The sequence below is a fragment of the Ambystoma mexicanum genome, chromosome 12 (genome assembly GCF_040938575.1).
Source record: "Ambystoma mexicanum isolate Mex_15411 chromosome 12, UKY_AmexF1_1, whole genome shotgun sequence".
NCBI lineage: Eukaryota > Metazoa > Chordata > Amphibia > Caudata > Ambystomatidae > Ambystoma > Ambystoma mexicanum.
Window position 1 is genome coordinate 90,089,796 of NC_090936.1, and position 19,985 is coordinate 90,109,780.

Sequence of the window (19,985 nt, forward strand, 5' to 3'; positions counted from 1 at the left end):
GCCCATTCGATTACTGGCCTCCGTTTCGTTTATATGTGGCTGAAGTAGATGCCAGGTCTTCCTCTTCTGGAATGAAGGTGTGATGTTGCTAGTGAAATGTTGAGATCTGGGGCAAGGACTTCGGGACTCACGATTCTAAGTGGAACAATGCGTTTTGTTTAAATGTTCATATTGGCACCATCCACGTCTAGTATGGTCACTTGGGTTTGAGCTTGGGCTACTGTGAAACGATTCCTGAGGAGGATATGGGGGGCGGGAGGGGATGGTGAAGCGGGATGGTGGGTTGTTCAGTTGTAACTTTGAAAATCAATAAAGAAAGTTTTAAAAAATTAACTACCGTGGAGTGCATTTACCACGGGCTGCGTTCGCAGCTGCAGTAATGCACCCAAGGGTGCAATTTTTGTCAAAATGGCCCAGTTGTTCTTTTTTTGCCATTTCTTTGTGGAAAGGTCTTTCTTGAAATTTACTTTGCGCGCCAAACCAGGTTTGGTCCCATTGTTCGCTTTGCCTTTGGCAGAATTCACGATTGAAGTCCGCCTCTGGCTCCAGGATGTCTGGTGTAGGCAAGAAGTGAGGGAGGTGCCTGAAACTCCCTCTGCTTAGTCTCCCAGGAGACCCAAATGCACCGAGTGGTGATTGGCCGGCTGACTGGGGACAGAGATGAGGCCGAAAGGGAGCACCGTGTATCGGAAATGGTAGCACATGGTCCTGAATCGTAGAAAAGAACATTGAGGCTGCCAGATCGGGATGTGTAGGTACGCGTCCTTCAGATCCAGGGAGCACATCCAGTCTCCCTTGCACAATGTCTCCGCTATCGAAGCTGGTGTAAACATCTTCAATTTTTGTAGAGGTAGGGAGAGATGTTAGGGAGAATTCTAAAAATGTGGCAAAATGTGGCAATTCCTCTCTACCTTAGAGCCCTCCAGCTCTTTTGCTAAATTTTGGGACGTTGAACTTTTTAATTCTGTTTGTTTTCTGTGTTTATTTCTTTTGATTGTGGAGTTTTAGACATCTCCATAGGCATCATCTTTTTTATTTGTGTCACACAGCACCCTCAGTGCAGTGACACAAGGAAGCCTTTTAGGCTGTCCCAAGGTTTAAACACCTTCTCTGGGATGAACTACTGTTTCCCAGAGAATGTAATGTTAAATTGACTTTACTAGTCTTTTTAAATTCCTAGACCTAGCACACCCTACCTTCCAATAGAGTGCTGGAGGGGTTACCTAGTATCCCCCATGTCTAGAAACTCATGTAGCAGTCAAATGCTACCCTTTCCTATCGAAATGGCTGGTGGCAGTGGTTTTACAACAAACTACCATGATTTTTCCCATCCGAACACACCGGTAGCTAAAAATCAAGTGAGCCATGTTTTTCAAGACTGCGTCTGAGCCCCCTTTCTTTAAACAGGTCCCGGTCTTCTTTTTTCGCCATTTCTTTTTGTAAAGGTCCTTCTAGAGTTTGTCTCTGCACGCCAAACTATGTTTGGTCCCTTTGTTCCTACGCCTTTGGCAGGCTTCAGGACAGAAGACCGCCTCTGGCGCCCAAGTGTCTGGGGTGGGCAGGAAGTGAGGGCGGTGCCCAAAAATTTCCTGTGCTTAGTCTCCTAGGAGACGCAAGTGCACTCTGGCATGATTGGCTGGCTGACTGTCCAGCAAATACAGCCACCCTGCTGGGCGAGTAGCAGGTAGGATGGAATGAATGGGAGAACAGTGTTTAAAAGGCAAGTCTCTTGGCCTGAAAGGCAGAGTCGACCACTGGAACGAAAGAACCGAAGACGAACTGGTGGAGGACGGCTGCCGCAACTCCTGGACCGTTGGTTTGCCCGGTGAAGCCCTGCTGCAGGTCCGAATCGCCAAGTTCATCTCGACAGAGAAGCCCTTCAAGGACGACTTCTCCCTTTGAGTTGGTAGGACCAATCAACTCGTAAGCCACCTGGACACCATTCTCGGAGCTGGTTGAATTTTCCTCAGAGTGCTGCTGGAAACCCGAATAGCCAGGGAGAAGGACACCAGTTTGTGCGCTTTAAGACAGCTACTGGAACCGAAGATTTGCCAGTTGGCCAGCTTTGTGACCAGTCCCCATACAGTGCATGAGTCCTCCCGACGTCCTGCCTCTTGTCCCACGACTGAGGCTCAGGAACAGCAAGATCTGCAGGAACTGCCAGGAACAGAAGTCTTCAGCCGCATCTTTTTCTTCTATACAAGGTACTGTGAAAACCCGACCGAGAGAACTTACCTCTCACTGCGAAAGAGCGTACAACTTTGGCAACTTGCACGACTAGTCAGCTTGTGACCCGACATATGAACCTTTCTTCCATGAACTACTTCCGAGAACCGTGGCAAAGACTTTTCTGTTTAAACACCAGAACCGTTTTTCCTATACAAGACACTAGTCCATTAACTTTGGCCTACTTATTGCATTGAATCAACTCCTCTGGTGAACTCATACTATTTGCACTTTTGAAGGGTAACTCCATTATTCATTTTATTAACTTATGCCTTTTTGCTCCTACTTCAAATGCTCTGAATGCCATTTTGCTCCTACTTCAAAGTAGTTTAAATGCCTTAGAACCTAATAGTGTAAATTACTGTAGTATATTTCCGTGTGATATTGATTGCCTCCTTCTAGCAAATGTTTTCTAACTGACTGTGTAATAAATTAAGTGTTTTACCAAGAAACCTTGAGTATAAGTGTCTACCTGAATACTTGTAATTATAAACCTCTGCGTAACACACTTACAAGGTCACATTCCCTCGAGATAAGCATGGCTGCTCAGCTCGCTACCAAAAACTGTGTGGTACAGACTTATACCAAAGGTTGGTTTTGCTTACACCTGTAGTCCTAGTTGTGTGTAGTGGTCCCAGAGGGTACTGCATAAAAACTTTGCCTAACAAGAGGTTGAAGGTGTAAAGGTCCAGCACAACTCTCGGGCCCACCTGGTGGTTCTTCTGAATGGCGAAAATCCTGGAGTAAAAGCCCAAGCCTCGCTGGGAGACTGGGACTTCCTCCACTGCCTGGCTCTCGAAGAGCGACCGGATCTCCGCCAAAGAGTTGCTGTCCCAACCTGTGGGAGTGGAGGTGAGGAGGGTGGAGAGGCTGGGATGGAGAGGCGATACTCCGTGGAGACTACAGAGGATTCAGGAGTCCGCAAAATTCTGGTGTCAAAAATGTGCATGGAGAGCAAGCCTGGCACCCCCACTGGAGACACTGGCACCCAGAGGGGCGTGTCCTCCTTTCCCTCTGAGGCTGCTTCGGAGGAGGGGGGACTGGAAAAAGCCCTTACTCCCCAGCCCCCCCCGCTCTTTTTGTTATATGCCCCTTCTCAGAGCATTGCTGTGACTGGGTGTACGGTTTGGGCATTGTCTTTCTAAGAATGGATAAAGACATAGCCGTTTCAGAGCCGTTTCTTTTTTTCCAGCTCCTCGTCTGTTGTGGAGTGGAAGAGGTCACCCCCTTCGAACGGAAGATCCAGTATGCGTTCCTGGACATCTAGGTTGAATTTCGTAGCACGGAACCAGGCCGTTCTCCTCATGTCCATGGCAATACAGATGTGGGCCATGGAGGACTCCATGATGTCCTGCGCCACGATCTTGGCCTCCGCCAATCCCGCCTTGAATCGTGATTGGCTCTGAGCCAGAAGCTCTGTGAGGAAATCAGCAATTTCCCGACAGAGCCTCTGGTTAACACCTGCCAGCATGACATCCGCGTTGGCCTGACACAAGTGCAAAGACGCGTTGGAATACAGCTTCTTCCCGTATGCCTCCAAGATCTTCTCCTCCTTGCCTAGAAGCACTGCAGAGGAGGCGGCTGAGGACGACTGAGGCTTGGAGTACAGTGATGCTGCAGCGATCACCGAGGAGTGTGGCTGAGGAGGGACCGATAGCAAGAGTGTATCCCCCTCCATCTGCCTGTACTTGGCGTCCAGGCGTTTATTCACTGGCTCGGCTGAGTGGAGCTTGAGTCCACCCTTCTTGGCCCAGGCAACTACGTACTTCTGCATCGGGATCCCTGTTCCGCCAACAGGACGTAGCGTGAGGACTTCTGCGAGGACCCCCTCTGCTGGTTGCTTGACCTCGGTCTGAGGAAAGCCCAAGTAGGCTGAGGAAGGCCCAAGCACTCTGCCAGCCCTGCCAGACATTCGTGGAAGGCTTTGGTTGAAGACGGCGTATCAGTGTTATCCTCCTCATCTGTTTCCACCTGTGGATCCAGAGGGTCCAGCACCGAAGGTGGGAATGCTAGTAATAGGGGGCTGAGGAACAGGGACTGGAGCCGGAAGCTGGTGCGGAACCGCCTATGCGATAGGCTGGGGGACCAGAGTGGGCTGCTGAGGCTGAACAGGGACCGGAGGAGCATTTACTGGGCCCTGAGGTGCCGGCGGGACAATTGGAGGGAGCAAGTCCCTGAGGATGACCCCCATCTGTTGAGATTTCATGAGCCCGAGGAACTTTTCAAAGAACCACCTGTCCTCACAGGCTGGATTGGTGGTAGGCGATATTGACGGGGTAGCGGGCGGCTGCTGGAGCCGTTGCGTGCCCTGCCCATATGGACGCAGCGGGAACCTGCCTTGTGCAAAGGAAGGATAAGCTGTAGGCCACATACCTGGTTGACACAAGTCCCACCTCCACACACGGTCCTCCGCCTGCCTTCCCTGGAGGGGTGTCGGCTAGATGTCTGGATTTTCTGGCATGGCAGCCATCTTGTTGAGCTGCCTTCCACGTGCCTGCGTCGTGTTGCTCGGCTCATTTGGCCCCGCCCTGTCCATGACTCTTGAGTGTGGATCATGGGGCCTACCCTGTTCCTCAGGCCTAGGCCCGGTAGGTGTTATGCCCTCGGCAGATCTGCCGGTAGAACTGCGTAAAGGCACCCCCTCTTACATTATGCCGGTACTAGGGTGTAGCCCCTCAGACCCGGTAAAAGGAACTTCCGGATCCCCAGCACCCTAACCGGGAGGATCTACAGATCCCTTGGCGTCTCAGCCGGTAGCCGATACAGCCTCAGTACTTGTGCTGGTACTAAGACCTGGGTGGTCCCTCCTGCGCGGGCGATTCCTTGGGAAGGAGTCTCCCTTGAGGGGTGCGCTGGAAAATGAGCGGCCCTACCTTGGCCTTGGATCAATGATAGACAAAGTCTTTTAGGTTCTCTGGAGGCGATCTGTCAAAGAGCTCCCTTCACCTGGCCTGTCTTTTCTTCAGAGACAACGAGAAAAGCGTGTTGCACGCAGTACAAGCTTGCCAGCCATGGTCAGGGCAAGGCACCGTAGGCAGAGGGCGTAGGGGTCTTTAGTCTGGAAGAGCCTGTCGCAGGATGGACACCTGCTGAACTCTGTAGAAGTCTGCATGCGCCGGGGAGGAGCGTGATGCCGGAGGACAGAGTACCTGAATGATAAAAAGACCAAAAAAGACAAAGATAAGAAGTATCCATGCGTGGAATTACATGGCTGAGGCCAAACCCAGGAGCGCTTGTGAATTCGGCCCGTTCCCGTCACTGCAGAAAAGGAGACTGAGATTTGGCGCCGCAGGGCGGAGTCAGGGAAGCGCATGCTCCCAGTACCGCGCCTCTAAATTTAAAGGGGAAGAAGGTTTTTTCTGGTGAAAAAGGTTCCATCTCCCGTCCCTCGCAAGGGATGCCCATGCAGTATGGAGGAAAGGGGACGGGATGTAAGCGTAGGTTTTTATATTGTGTTTATGACTGATAATAGTACTTATCTTTTTATACAATTCTCTTTGCCTGTGTATATAAAAAAGAAACCATGATTTCTACAACACATCAGTGTAGAAGTGTTTCTTTGGACCATATGTAAGTTCTTAGTACCTTACTACAGCCCTCTGTGAGAAACCTGATGGTGTTCTTCCGGCTAATACACCAGGATCCTCTAGTTAGGCAGCCGGGGAAGGGCCATTGCTTTTGGATCCCGTTCCTGGGGATGGACAAGTGAGGGAGGATCACCTGAGCGGAGGGTCACATGGGATTGGGAGAAGAACAGAGGGTGAGACATGGTATTGCTCTTTTTTCCATACCACCTCAAAACCCTTTCCCTCAACTTTCATAGGGTATTTCCAAACCCATTCCATCGCCCCCTCCCCATTTCTAACAAATACTGGGACAAGGAAGAGGCAACCGGGAGTAGTGAAGATTTCCCAAAGGAATAACATGGGGAGTGTAAGGAAAGGTGGCTGTAGAAAGAACTTAAGGTGTACCATTGATAGAGTCAGGCATTTACTGATTATCACTCACACCTGAATGCACTTGACTGTTTTTCCAACTATAAAAGGTGTGGCTCTACACAGGTGAAAAAGATAGCTGGTATGTTGTTTGGATCAGAGGAGCCAAGGAGCAGAGAACAGCAGGATTGACAGCCAAGAGGAGAACTGTGTGCAGAGACACTGGCCCAGTGTTTGTGAGGGGCTGCAGCATGGCTACGGAGCTGTGTCTTCAGAGAGCCAGAGCGATGCACTCTGCAGGTTGCTATTGGCGGTCAGAACATTGCTCATTCCCTTGGGACCTGTGCCGGCCCCAAAGGTGTCTGAGGGGCAGGTGCCGAGACCCTAACCTCAGGCCCACACAACCAGAAGGGACTGCTTGTCACTGCGCAGCTGCCCGGAAGAGGGGAGAGAGAGAGACTCGGGAGCATGTGGCTAACTGAAGCAGAGTGGGTGAAAGGAATGCATAAAGCGACAGAGCAAAAAAGAGGCAAGAAATGACTAGTAAAGCATTATAGATTGAAAGAAGGGTGACACGATCAAGAGAAACCAAGAAAAGCAGAACGTGCAAGAGGTGCAAAGTGAAAGAACTGATATAAAGAAGGAGCAAGTGACCCCAAACGAGAGAGATGGGTGCAAGCGACCCAACAGATTGCAAAGTGTACACAGGAAAGATGAAAAAGGTGCCAGTGGGCACAGAAAGGTAAATAGAGTGCAAGTGTGCACAGAAGTTAAAGAAGGTGCCAGTGGGCACAAGAAGGAGTGGAATGTGCAAGTGTGCAAGAGAAGGAAAGAAAGGTGCCAGTGGCAACGAGAACAGCGGGGAACAAGAAGGGGTGCAGAAAACCCCTCAAGGTACAAGGTTATAAGCAGGAAATAAAAGACGGGTTTAAGCTCAGAGTGGTCGCATTTAGGAGGAGAAAAGAACCTTGTGATTCTTAAAGTCTCTGATGCTAACCCTTTGAAAGATCTGTACATGAATGAAAGGCACATCCTGACAAACTGAACTCCTTTTTTGAAACTCAAGAGGGGCCTGAGCCTGGGGAAGGGAACCCAATAGCTGAACTTGTGTTTGAGCTTAGAAGAAGCCTAAGCTTGGGGAAGGGAATCCTCAGAGGCCCAAGAAGGAACAAGTTACTTACCTGTAACTGTTGTTCTCCAGCATGGGTCTGGCATGGATTCACATGCTCATGAATATTCCCCGTCGTCAGGCTGGGAATCCTCGGTAAAGAAAAAACCAGTATCAGTTTCGTTTCTGATCTGACTTTCGTAGTAATAACCAATCACTGGTCTCTGCGTCATACTGACCACAGCCAATGACTGCCCTCTACCTAAGCCCCACCTCTGGCAGCCATCTTCAGATTTGGAAGCACGTGAAGTGGCAGTATGACCAAGTGAAGAGCCGCAGAGGGGTAGGCGGGAGGGTTCGCATGTGAATCCATGCCAGACCCATGCTGGAGAACAACAGTTACAGGTAAGTAACTTGTTCCTTCTCCAGCATGGGGTCTGGCATGGATTCACATGCTCATGAATAAAGAATACATAGCAGTACACACATGCACAATCACGGGAGGTGGCAAAGGCTCAATATTAAGCATCACATCAAACTCAACATTAAGCATCTTACCTCCTCACCAGGCTCACCTCAGGCGAACAGGTTGCGCAGCACTGCTTGGCCGACCCTGGACTCCTCCCTGGAATCCCGGTCGACGCAGTAGAATTTCGTGAAGGTGTGCGTCGATCTCCACGTAGCAGCCCTGCATATGTCCAGCAGGGGCACACCAGATAGGAACGCCGTGGTAGCTGCGATCGCTCTGGTGGAATGGGCTCTCGGACGGCCAGGCAGCGGTCGGTTTGCCAACCGATGACAGTACATGATACAGCCGGAGAGCCATCTGGAAATGGAAGCCTTCGAGAGAGCCTTCCCCTGATTGACAGGTCCAAAGTTCACAAAGAGTTGTGACGTCTTCCGAAAACACTTCGTGCGGTCCATGTAGAACTTCAGCGCTCTAGCCACATCCAGCGAGTGCAAAGTCCTCTCAGCCGGCGACGGGAAGAACACAGGCAACACCAAGGGTTCGTTAAGATGGAAGTCCGACGGTACCTTGGGCATGAAGGAGGGGTGCGTCCTGAGCACTACCCTCGTGTCGTGAAAAGTCAAGTACGGGGCCTTGCAGGAAAGGGCCTGGATCTCTCCCACTCGTCGTGCGGAGGTGATGGCCACAAGAAACGCTGTTTTCCACGACAGAAATTTCAACGGAGCTGAGTGCAGAGGCTCGAACGGAGGTCCCATGAGCTTGGTCAGCACCACGTTGAGCTCCCACGCCGGGGCCGGAGCCTTCACCGGCGGGAACGATCTGAACAGTCCCTTCATGAACTCTTTCACCAGACGATGAGACCACAAGGACGTCCGCCCCGTGGTTCTGGTGTATCGGGAGATCGCAGCAAGATGAATCTTGATGGACGCGTGTGCCAGTCCAGCTTTGGCCAGAGTCAGCAGGTACGGCAGTACTTTGGGGGCCGTAATCCGTAGAGGGTTAATCTTCTGTGCGTGGCACCAGACAGAGAACCTCTTCCATTTGTGTCCATAGCATTTAAGAGTCGAGGACGCCCTGGCCTTTGCAAGAACCTCTCTGCAGTCGGCCGGTATGTCGTATCCTCCAAACTCTAGCGCTGCAGGAGCCAGGCCTGCAGGTTCAGCGATTTCGGGTCGTGGTGGAGGATGGCACCTCCTTCTCTGGAGAGTAGATCCGCGTCCACCGGCAGCTTGATTGGCGGGGACGCCGACAAGTCCAGAAGGTCCGGGAACCATATCTGCCTCGGCCACGCAGGTGCGACGAGGATCATCCTGCACTGTGACCTCTTGAGCTGGTTGACGAGCCGGATTAGCAGTGGCAAACGAGGGAACGCGTAGAGGAACAGGCCCTCCCAGGGGAACGAGAAAGCATCGCCCATGCTCCTCGCCTGGGGAAACCTGCTGGCGAACCTCCGGCACTTGGAGTTCGTCGCCGTCGCGAACAGGTCGATCTGGGGTATGCCCCACCGTCGGAAGAGGCGATCCACTAGATCCTGCCGTAGCTCCCACTCGTGGCACGAGCGCAGCTCCCTGCTGAGTGAGTCGGCAATGGTGTTTTTTATCCCTGCCAGATGAAACGGCACCAGAAATATCCTTTGGGCGATGGCCCAATGCCACAGGTCCTGCGCCTCCTTGGACAGTGCTGGGGACCTGGTTCCGCCCTGTTTCCTGATGTAAAACATGGTGGTGGTGTTGTCGGTGAAGATCCTCACCACCTTGCCCTTGAGGGACGGAAGGAAGGACCTGAGGGCCCAAAACACTGCACGGAGCTCCAGGACGTTGATATGTAGGGATTTCTCCGTCGGGAGCCAAAGGCCTCTTGCGTGCAGATTTTCGGTGTGCGCTCCCCACCCTTCCAGGGAGGCATCCGTGGTCACTGTCTCCTGGTGGGCTGGGGTCTGGAAGTCCAAGCCCGCTGTCAGATGCGCGCGGGTGCCCCACCACCGGATCGCTCGTCGGAAACTCTCGTCGAGTGTGATCCTTTCCTCGAAGCTGCCCGTCGTTTGGATCCAGCGTGCGTCCAGGAACTCCTGCAACGGGCGCATCCGGAGCCTGCACATGGGAATGAGGTAGATGCAGGAAGACATCATTCCGAGGAGGGACTTGATGGACCTCACCTTGGCCGCGTCGGCCACCAACATCCGCTACACCTTGCCCAGGATGGTCCTGGTCCTCTCCTCCGACGGGGAGGCCAGAAGGGACACTGTGTTGAGCCTCGAAGCCCAGAAACAGAGCGTCTTGCGCGGGTACCAGGTGGGATTTGGCGTAGTTCACGGAGAATCCCAGATCCGTGAGAAGTTGGACCGTCCTTGCCGTGTGAACCACGGCGAGCTCCCTCGTCTTGGCTCGGATGAGCCAGTCGTCCAGGTAGGGGTAGACGTGGACCCCCTCACGGCGCAGCTGAGCCGCCACCGGTGCGAGGCACTTGGTGAATACCCTGGGTGCCGACCGTAGTCCGAAGGGGAGGGCTTTGAACTGGTAATGACGCCCTTGGACCACAAACCTGAGGAATTTTCGGTGCCCCTTTAGGATGGGAATATGGAAGTAGGCATCCTCCAAATCCAACGACGACAGGAAGTCTCCTTCCTCCAGCTGACCCAGGACGTGCTGGAGGGTGACCATCCGGAACTTCTGCGCCTTGATGAACTTGTTCAGACGTCGCAGGTCCAGGATGGGGCGCCATCCCCCCGTCTTCTTCTTCACGAGGAAGTATCTCGAGTAGACTCCGGAGCCCCGAAGCCTCTTTGGGACGAGTTCGATGGCGCCCTTCCTGAGCATCGCTTTTACCTCCAGGAGAAGTTGAGGGACGTGAAGTTCTTTCCTGGCAACGGGGGGGACGCGCGGGCACCTTCTCTGGAACTCGAGCGCGTGGCCCCGGGCCAAGGCGTCCAGCACCCAACGGTCGGTGGAGATGGACTCCCACACGCTGACGAAGCTCGCCAGCCGGCCTCCCACCGGGGTGCTTCGGTGGGGGCCCGACCCCACGGCCGGTTCAATCCTGCTTCGACGAGGCTTTGGCGCCTTGACCTCCTTGGCGATGACGGCGGGGTCCGCCAGACTTGCCTCGTCCTCTGTAGGCCTCCTGAGACGACGAGCTGGCCGCTTGACGGTAGGTGGAGAAACCGCCGCCGGAACCTTTGGAGGCACCCTTGCCTCCGCTGCTCCGAAAGGGCGTCCGTCGTTGTTGCAGAACTCCCAGGGCCCGGGCCGTCTCAGTGTCCGCTTTAATGGCCTGAAGGGAATCGTCCACTGTTTTGCCAAACAGGTTGTTCCCATCGAAGGGCATGTCCAGGACTCTGGTCTGAACGTCTTGACGGAAGTCCGTAGCCTTGAGCCATCCACGCCGCCTAAGGCAAACGCCGTTGCCCAACTGGCGGAACCCAGTGTCGGCGATGTCCGTCGCAACGGTAATGGCGTGGTCCGAAGCCACCTCACCTTCCTGCAGGATCTCCAGGGCCTCTGTCCTCTTGTCGTCCGGCAGGAAGTCCAGCAGGGGAGCCAGTTTGTACCAGAGCTCCCTGTCGTAGCGGGCCACGATAGCCAAGGCGTTGGCCGCTTTAATCGTCGTCGCTGCCGACGAGATGACTCTGCGTCCCATAGCGTCCAATTTCTTTCCCTCACCGTCCGGTGGGGAAGTCGATGTTGAGGCCGCACCCCACCCCACGCTTTCTTCCTGGCCGCCGCGGAGACGACAGAGTCCGGGGTAGGCTGCGCCCGGAGGCACAGGGGGGCCGTGTCCGGGACCCGGTACTTCTTCTCGTACCGGTCTCTTCTAGCTGGCGTCGTGGAAGGGTTCTTGAGGAGGGTGAGGCCCTCATCCCAAATGTCGTCCAATAGAGGCACTGAGAGGACCGTCTTCCTCTTGGCCTCGCGCCGCTGATAAAGGAAACCTTCCTTCTTCTTCTCCTCAGGGCAGAGTTGAAAAAGCTCGGATGCCCTGGTGATCATGGAGTGGAACGATCCAATCTCGTCGGGCGGAGAAGCCCTGGTGGGAGGCGACGACGGTACATCCTCGTCGTATACCTCGTCGTCCGTACCCGTCGCTGCCGTGTCAGTCCCCGTATCATCCCCTCGGGTGGACGGGGAGGAGGGCTGGACGGGGCGCGACGGCTGAAAAGGAGGTGGAGGGTGGATCCTTCTTTTCTTAGTAGGGGGAACACCAGAAGGTCCCGGTTCTGGGTCCCCCGACGGGAGAGGTTCCTCCGTCGGCAACGGTAGTCTCGTCCTTATCTCTGAGCATAAGGACTGTATAGCCAACAAAATGGCCGCCGAGTTGTCTTGCGGTGCTGGCAGAGGGGAATCCGACGGGCGATCAGGGGCCCCGTCGGTACCCTCGTTGTCACCTGCGTCGGGATCGATCCCGACGGGCCGGTCTTCTTCCACGCCGAGGCCGTGGCTTAAGACCTCGACCAGTTCCTCCTCCGAGGTTGAAGCCGAATCTACGACAACGCCCTGCCCCCCTTTCTCTTCCCCTCGGGGGATTTCACGGGGGTCCTATCGATGGGCACAAAAGAGGACTCCCTCCGAGGTGGCAGGGAGACTCTGAGCCCCGAGGTCGCCACCACTGATGTAGCCTGCACAGGCTGAGCCAGGGCCGCCGCGACAGTTTCGATAGAGGGCTTGGCCGGATGGATTAAGGCCTTCACCACCTTAGGTGCGCTCACCGCCTTATCCTTGAGGGGGGGGGACACCGCCTCGCTCCCCCTCCGATGGGGCCTTTGAGCTCGACCGGGACCTCTCCAGGAGCTTCGCCGGGTGCTCGGCCTTCCTCTTACCCGACCGAGCGTTGGCTCGTGGTTGATGGTGCCGGGGAGGGTGCGCCCTGCCTGGCGCCCGTAGAGCCCGACCGTTCGGCGCTCCCGGTGCCAGCGGACTCGCGGTGCTTGGCCTTATGTTGGACCCCCGTCGCCGGGGCGTCCTCAAAGGTCTTAGAAGACCGCTCAGATTTCTTCTTCTTCTTCTTGCCGGACGGGCTCTTCCCTTCTAGCCAGTTGGCGAGACGTTGATGGCGGTCCTTCATGGTCCGCTCCGACATGTTGCCGCAAAACGCACAGTCCTTCTCCACGTGCGTCTTGTCCTCATGTAGGCAGTAGAGACAAAAAGAGTGTTCGTCCTCCTTGAAGACGTTCTGCAGCTGGCATCCAGGGCAGACCCTGAACAGCTTTCCGGGCGTCGAGCTTCCCTTCTCCTGGGCCATGACCGGGCCTGAGAAACTTCTGGAGTCCTCCAAAAGCGTAGCTCGACGAATCTTCACCCTTGAGGGGCGCAGACGAATCCGACACGGGTCCCCGTTGATCGGATAGAGAGTCTGTGGAGCTTGAGGCTCTTTTGACCGAAAAAAACGAAGTTTTTGAGAAAAAACGTGAAAAAATAGCACTAACGCTCGAGAGCAATAGCACGAGGATCCCAACACATGAACGTGCGGTAAAAATCTGAAGATGGCTGCCAGAGGTGGGGCTTAGGTAGAGGGCAGTCATTGGCTGTGGTCAGTATGACGCAGAGACCAGTGATTGGTTATTACTACGAAAGTCAGATCAGAAACGAAACTGATACTGGTTTTTTCTTTACCGAGGATTCCCAGCCTGACGACGGGGAATATTCATGAGCATGTGAATCCGTGCCAGACCCCATGCTGGAGAATTGCATTTGTGTTTGAACTTGGAAGACGACTACATTTGGGGAAGGGAACCCTACGAGGCCTATCAAAGTGGTATCTTGATTATTTTGTGTTACTGAAGGAATTCAGACTTGGGAAAGGGAACCCCAAGGCATTAAAGACATTGGGCCTCATTACAATTTTGCCGGTTCGGAAACAAAGGGTGTCGGTAAGCTCACTGGCACCCTTATTTCTGGACCGGCAAACTACAAGTCTGCCTGTGAAGCCACTGTGCTTGACAGGTCTGACCCTACGGGCACAGCGCCCCCGGTAGGCAGACTTGTCACGGGAGCACCGGCACTGTTGCCAATGGTGCCGGTGCTCCCGTGTCCCTACTCCCAAAAAGTCCTTGGGGATTAACAAATGTACCAGCACCTGAATTTCCTGCCGGCGGACTTGTAACAGCCCGCTGGCTCCCGGAAGTCAGGCGCCGGCAGGTTTACCGCTGCATAAGTAATGAGTCCCATTGACATTATTTGAACAATGGAGAAGGTCCTATGAACAGTCCCTTTTGATTTAACTCATTCTTTTGAAGCAGACCAACCTACACCTGGCAAGAAGACCACCTAAAACCGATCCTGGTTTCCTATTTTTGTGGAACGGCCACATTTTGCTTTTGAAAAACTTCCTAACACATTTTTGCCGAAGAGTGAGGGCAAGCATAGGTTTAGACACAGACTGATTTTTATTTTGGAATTCCAAACTTCAACGGCCCCAAGAAACATCAGATAAGGGAACCATCCCTTTAGTGTTAGAGCCAGTTAGGCATTACACCAACCCAGGAAATTTAGTAAATAAAGATTTTGAAACGATTATCTTTGAGACTGTGTCCCTCTTGATTCCATGCCGGTCTCACAACTTTCCTTCCTAAGATAAGCCTGGCTGCTCTGTCATAGCTATCTCTAACTTGAGTAGTACAGCCTTATAATATAAGATGAAGTTTCTGTATTGTCCAAGGGATAGTCTTATGATATCTTACTTAGGTGGACTTTAGAAAAACTGTCCCACCACCCACAGATAACTGCGACAATCATTGCACTAGAACTCTCCATGATTGATTTTGCGAACAGTGTCTACCATGGGCCTCCCAGAACACTCATCAAACTGCCTAGAGTAAGCCCAAAATGCTGCAGCTAGATTCCTCCCAAGATTCCAAAGATGGAAACACATCTCTCCTGCTGCCTGAACACTCCACTGGATCTCAGTGAAACGTAGAATAGAATCCCATCAGAACCCTTCATTCTAGCAACACAACCATAAATCCAGTGCCACAGTTCAACTGAAAAAGTCAGAGGATGAGCCTCCTTATTTCTGTCGCCCCAAGCTCTGGAGCACAATACCCACAAGTACAAACAGAGAAGACGACTTCCTAGTCCTTTCAGAATAATGTCTCAACACCTGGCTATCAACATCATCCACAAAAATCAGACAAATGTCCACATAATAGCCACATCAGACCAGAAACAACCACACAAACAAATGTAAACAGGCACCCCAAAGCAGTGAATCACTTGGATGTTACATAACCATCACTAACTGGAACCCAAAGACCGGACAGGGTAAAGACCAATCAAAAAAATCAACCTCACCAACCAGGACTAAATAAGTTGATCTCTGACAGATCAGCCTTGTAAACCATGTGCAATATGCTCCTGCACAACACTCAAATCAAGAAAAAGAAAATGGGACTCAGCCGTGTGAGTCTCCCAAACTCATGCCCACGTGACAACCATCTCCTCACAAACATCATAAAATCAAACCCAGGACATTGGCAACACATCAGCCCAATGGGTAACATCATGACATAATTCTATTGGAGGTCAACAGCAGCCTGGAGGTGAAACAGGTCAGTCTAGCAGTAAATTCCATTAACAGGGCTCTTCATGTTTTGCAAATTATATCTCCTTTATCCAAATAAGAGACTCAACTCTCCGGTCTACTAGCACGCTTACTATACATGCACACCCCCCCACACACATGGTAGATTTAGGCCTACACGCTCCGCCTGACCACATCAACCACTGTGGAATAGCTCACAAATCATTACAAGGCTCACATTTGTTGCTCCATCCCTAACACACACACACACACAACCAACCAACTATCCCAGTGCTGTCAAACAGATCTTGGGTTTCCCCTACGTAAAACACACATCCGGGTGTCACAGGCACAAACCACATAGCACTATACCAGCACACAGTAGTTGGTGTGAAAGGTGAGAAATGTGAGGCGAACAACATTGTGAAGGTTTTTCAAAAGATGCCATTTTATTAACTCAAAAGGTTGGATAAACGCCTCACTATCCCTACCCTGGCGATTTCCCTGCTTAAAATAAACTAAAGGAAACACTAACAAAAAGGTTTCTGTCACTCACAGTTGTACAACAAATACTCAATAAGGTAACATATGGCAGTTCAAAAACAACACAACATTAAAGTTCATAATATGATAACCCTTTCGCCTTCTAATCTGGGTAAATTCACCTTCCACAGATTCAATCAGGATTCTGTTCAACAGTTCAAAAAGAATAAGGAAATCCTGTCTCGTAACAAGGTTACAACGCAATTCCTGTTGATTCCAACAGGACAAAAAACTTTCCAAAACTTCAGAATTGTTCAACAAGGTCTCTCTTTCTTCCACTTATGACATTAAGAAATCAAACAGCCACCTTCGCATAAACCAAGCACACTTCCTTAGTTGATCAGGATGAACATAAATTGTCTTTGTCAGGATTATTCTGCAACAAAGTACTTGTTCAGAAAATGTTAAAGACTTCTGCAGCAGTTTGCACAACACTTGATTCAGCAATGAAAGTGTCAGGATGATTCTGTAATACTTCACCAAAACTTATCAGTATTTCTACTTCTTCTGTGTGACTTGTCAGCACTACTTCACAGTACCTCATCAACTTCCACCTGGTTTACTCCCTGACAGGCCTACTAATTCAAAGTTCTCTTTTCTGGTGTACTCTCCTGACAGAACAAAGTGTTACAGCAACCTCTGAACTGGTGTACTCTCCTGCAAGGCCAGAAAACAACTCAACTACAAGTACTTCTACGGTATAGATCAACTTCCAATAATGTAGCAACATGTCTCGTTTCACAACATCACATTTGAGAATTTCTTCAGGGAAAACAAGATTTACACTGTTGCTGTTTAATAGACACTTGTGATTTCCACACACTCTGGAAGATATGCTCCACTCCCTCTGGATATCCTTTACCAGAAGGGCAGCCTTCTAGCCAATCTAGTTTTCTCCACCTCTTCATTATCCAAATGCTAACAATTCTGTCATCCTCCGACTCTTCTTTGGCTTTGTCAATGTGGGTTTAAACCAGTTCCTTTTAACATGTGCAATAGATTCGCATTTGCCACCTGTTGAATAAGGCAATGATTGTTTTTTTTTTAATTTCCTTCTTAGAACTTTCTTTTGGCTTTGGCAATGGTAGTTTGAACTAAGTTCTTGAATGATTACCTTATCTTGTTTCTGGCTTTTAAGTTAGCCCACATACGTATACGCACACCGCTCTGCTCTGAAAATCAAGCTCTTATCATTGCACTTGCTCCGTACAAAGTCAATTTGCTTTACGAAATGCTACTTTATCTGCTTTCTGTTGGTTTGGTATTCAAAAGTACTTTTCTTGTACTTCCTTCTACCCATTTTGTTTCTGGGTTTAAAGCACCTGGTCTGAGGGAGCGGGCGGTTACGGAGCACTCCGGTGTGACAATATCTTAGTAAACTCACCGGGTCTGGCATGCGAGTCTGTTCGCCTCAATGCTCCCAGGTTCTCTGCCACAGCTGCTTCTCGCGATCCAGCCATCGGTTGCTTTCAGTCTTCTGCAACCTGCACCACTCGCATACACAGCTTTCTCTGCTCCAAAGGCTCTCCGGTGCTCGCCTGCCACCGGAGATAGCCCCACTCTGTGGAAAGCATTTGAAACCTTTGATTCCCGCTGCGCCACCTCTACAATTGAGGACACCAGGGGGAATGCTTCCTTCTCCGACATGTCCCGATGCGCGACCTCTGCATTTAAGGCTTCTGGAGGCAAAGACCCTCTCAGAACCAGTAACTTCGACACTTGAGTGGTCCCGGCTTCATCTTCCCCCTCTCAATTCTGCTTCTGCTGCAACATGGAGAGTTCACAACTCGTCCACCTACAACTACTGCTCTGCTCCTCCTGCTTTCTCCTGGCCTGTACCTGAGGGGGCCTTTTAAGCCTCCCAGTCTGCCTCAGGTGCGAGTCATTTTCATTAATAAACGTCACTCTGCATATTCGTGCCTCTTCAGCCCTCTTCCTCGTCCTAGTATCTTGGGGATTATGGGACTTGGAGTTCAGAATGTAAAAATCAGCTTTTCTAATAGGAATGTTGATTTCATGCCTATTCCTTTCCCTATTTATATTCCCTAAAGGAATATCAAGGTTAAATTGAAAGATTTGGCTTAACAGAAAAATAAAGATCTTCAGGGTCTAAATTGGTATTATTTACAGACTTATCTTTATATTCCTTTGGGAGGTAGGGGAGCACCCAGCTTTATGAATTTCCATGTTTGTAAAAGGGGGTTCATTTCTCCCAATACATAAGGGTTTATGAATGTTTTCACCCACATTAAGATATTCAACTCGGAAGGTTAAAAGCTCTCTCCAACAGCAAGTCATAACAGATTTTGGCATCACTGATATTTCTTCCCTAGAGGAAGACAAATACTGTGTCTCACCCAACTGAGTCCTCCTGTTCCTCTGTGCCCCTTCTCCTTCCAGGTGATCCTCCTGCAGAACACCACCCCAAGGTCAGGATCAGAAAACGTCTGCCTTCCCCTGGCCACCCGGGAGGAGACGTTATGTAGGGTCTTTGTGAGCCCTCCCGCAGGATTCATCACATTGGGTACTTCTGGCATGCGCTAATCAACACTTCAGGTTTCACATCGATCTACACCTCTGCCCTACTAATGCCTCAACCCTCCCTAATTTCAGTCAGAGCTGTCATCAAATAGGGAACCACAAATTCCAGAATGCACTATACAAAACCGCTTTACATTGCATCATGTTACTTCACAAATACAAACTGTCTTTTCTAGAAAGGAATACCTTAAACCCATGGTCATCTTACCTTGCGTTTCTTTCAAAAACTGGAGAAAACACTTCAAAGAAATTTTCTTTTGCTTCACTTTTAGATGGTACAGAGTTGTCAAACGTTGGATCTATACTGTTATAAGCTCTGCGTTTCACAGGATCTGACAAAATCTCACAAGCTGCATAAGAAACATGAAGTAAAATCAGTTTCTTCAGATTGAATCTGCTTGTTTTACACAAGGAAAAATGAAGTAAACTGACGAACACTGAATGTGATATTTAAATAGAAAGCAAATCTGTTCTTCATTTTCACTGCAAATCCTTTGCTTCACTGCAGTCACAAAAATATTCAGACTATCTTGTTCTGTTAGTTCATGGTCTGCTTCAAGATGTGTGTGAATTTCAATAGATCAAACATTCACATTCTGAAACGTATGTGCTGGCTAGCCACTTTTGGGGCTACCTTATCTTTGCAACTAGAATGAGGAAGGTAAAGAGAACCATCTCAGTAGCCAAATCCACAACTCCGGACAGAAACAGACTGCATGGTCCTCGACCTGGCAGTTAAGTATGGCTAGGTTTGAAATGTTAATTTTACATCTACTGCAAACCAACTGTTTGTAATAAATGGAAAATACAAATTTGACTGTGCGTAGTGGCCTTTGGGTGGCAACATTACACCAAATACCAAGTGCGCTTCTGGTGACGTGCACCATTTTACAAAAAGCACTGGTAAAAATGTTGTCACCTGTCACCATGGGGCCAGTCCATTTCTCTTTGGTCGAGTATGTAAACTAAGGAACTCGCCCAGCAGGTCTAGTGGGATTTTAAAGAATTTACAAGGTCTGAAAGGTACGTTCAAACTACCCAAAGGCTGCCACCTGTGAAGTTTTGATGGATCAGGAGAGAGATTTGGCTGCTGTTAGCCAAGTTGAGTTTTTCTCTCAGTTAACTTGCCAGAACGAATGGCCTATTATCCATCTACACAATATACCCAGGGACACTCAATAACTGAGCCTTTCAGAGATTAATGGCAGTTCACCGGAGAAGAAATTTCTCTTATGTGCAAATGGTAGTCCGGAAGCATAGTGGCGTTACACCAGTAGCTAGATCCCACTGACGCCTGGAACAGCTCAAGGATATTAAGGTCAGCACCAGTTCTGATCACAGAATTGGACACTATTAGGGAGTTTTACTAAATTCCACCTGCGGTAGGACTGTAGAAGTCTCACTCTTAGGAGTACAGGGCTCCAACTCTTAAGATTGATCTGAACTATTACTGCTCTTTTTCCCTACTTAAGTAGCCCGCCAGCCTCTTTTCCTTTGCGGTTTTGAGCTGGTGCGAGTGGATCTAGGTCACATGGCCTAAGCCCCATCCATCGTCTTAGCCGTGCCTCTTCCTTTCAGCTCTTAACTCTTAGATGAAGGGCTGCTCTTGGCCGGGCGTGCAAAGTGAAAGGCGGAGGAAGAAAGGGCAATT

General features: G+C 50.6%; 1 protein-coding gene across 1 annotated transcript in view; it reads right to left on the minus strand.

Moving 5' to 3' along the window:
* DNAJC2 (DnaJ heat shock protein family (Hsp40) member C2) overlaps nucleotides 1-19,985 on the minus strand; it is a 630,220-nt gene that overhangs the window by 360,380 nt on the left and 249,855 nt on the right. Inside the window, exon 5 of the mRNA XM_069628062.1 lies at nucleotides 18,543-18,684. Within this exon, the coding sequence (XP_069484163.1) occupies nucleotides 18,543-18,684 (142 nt within the window). The remainder of the gene's footprint in view (nucleotides 1-18,542; nucleotides 18,685-19,985) is intronic.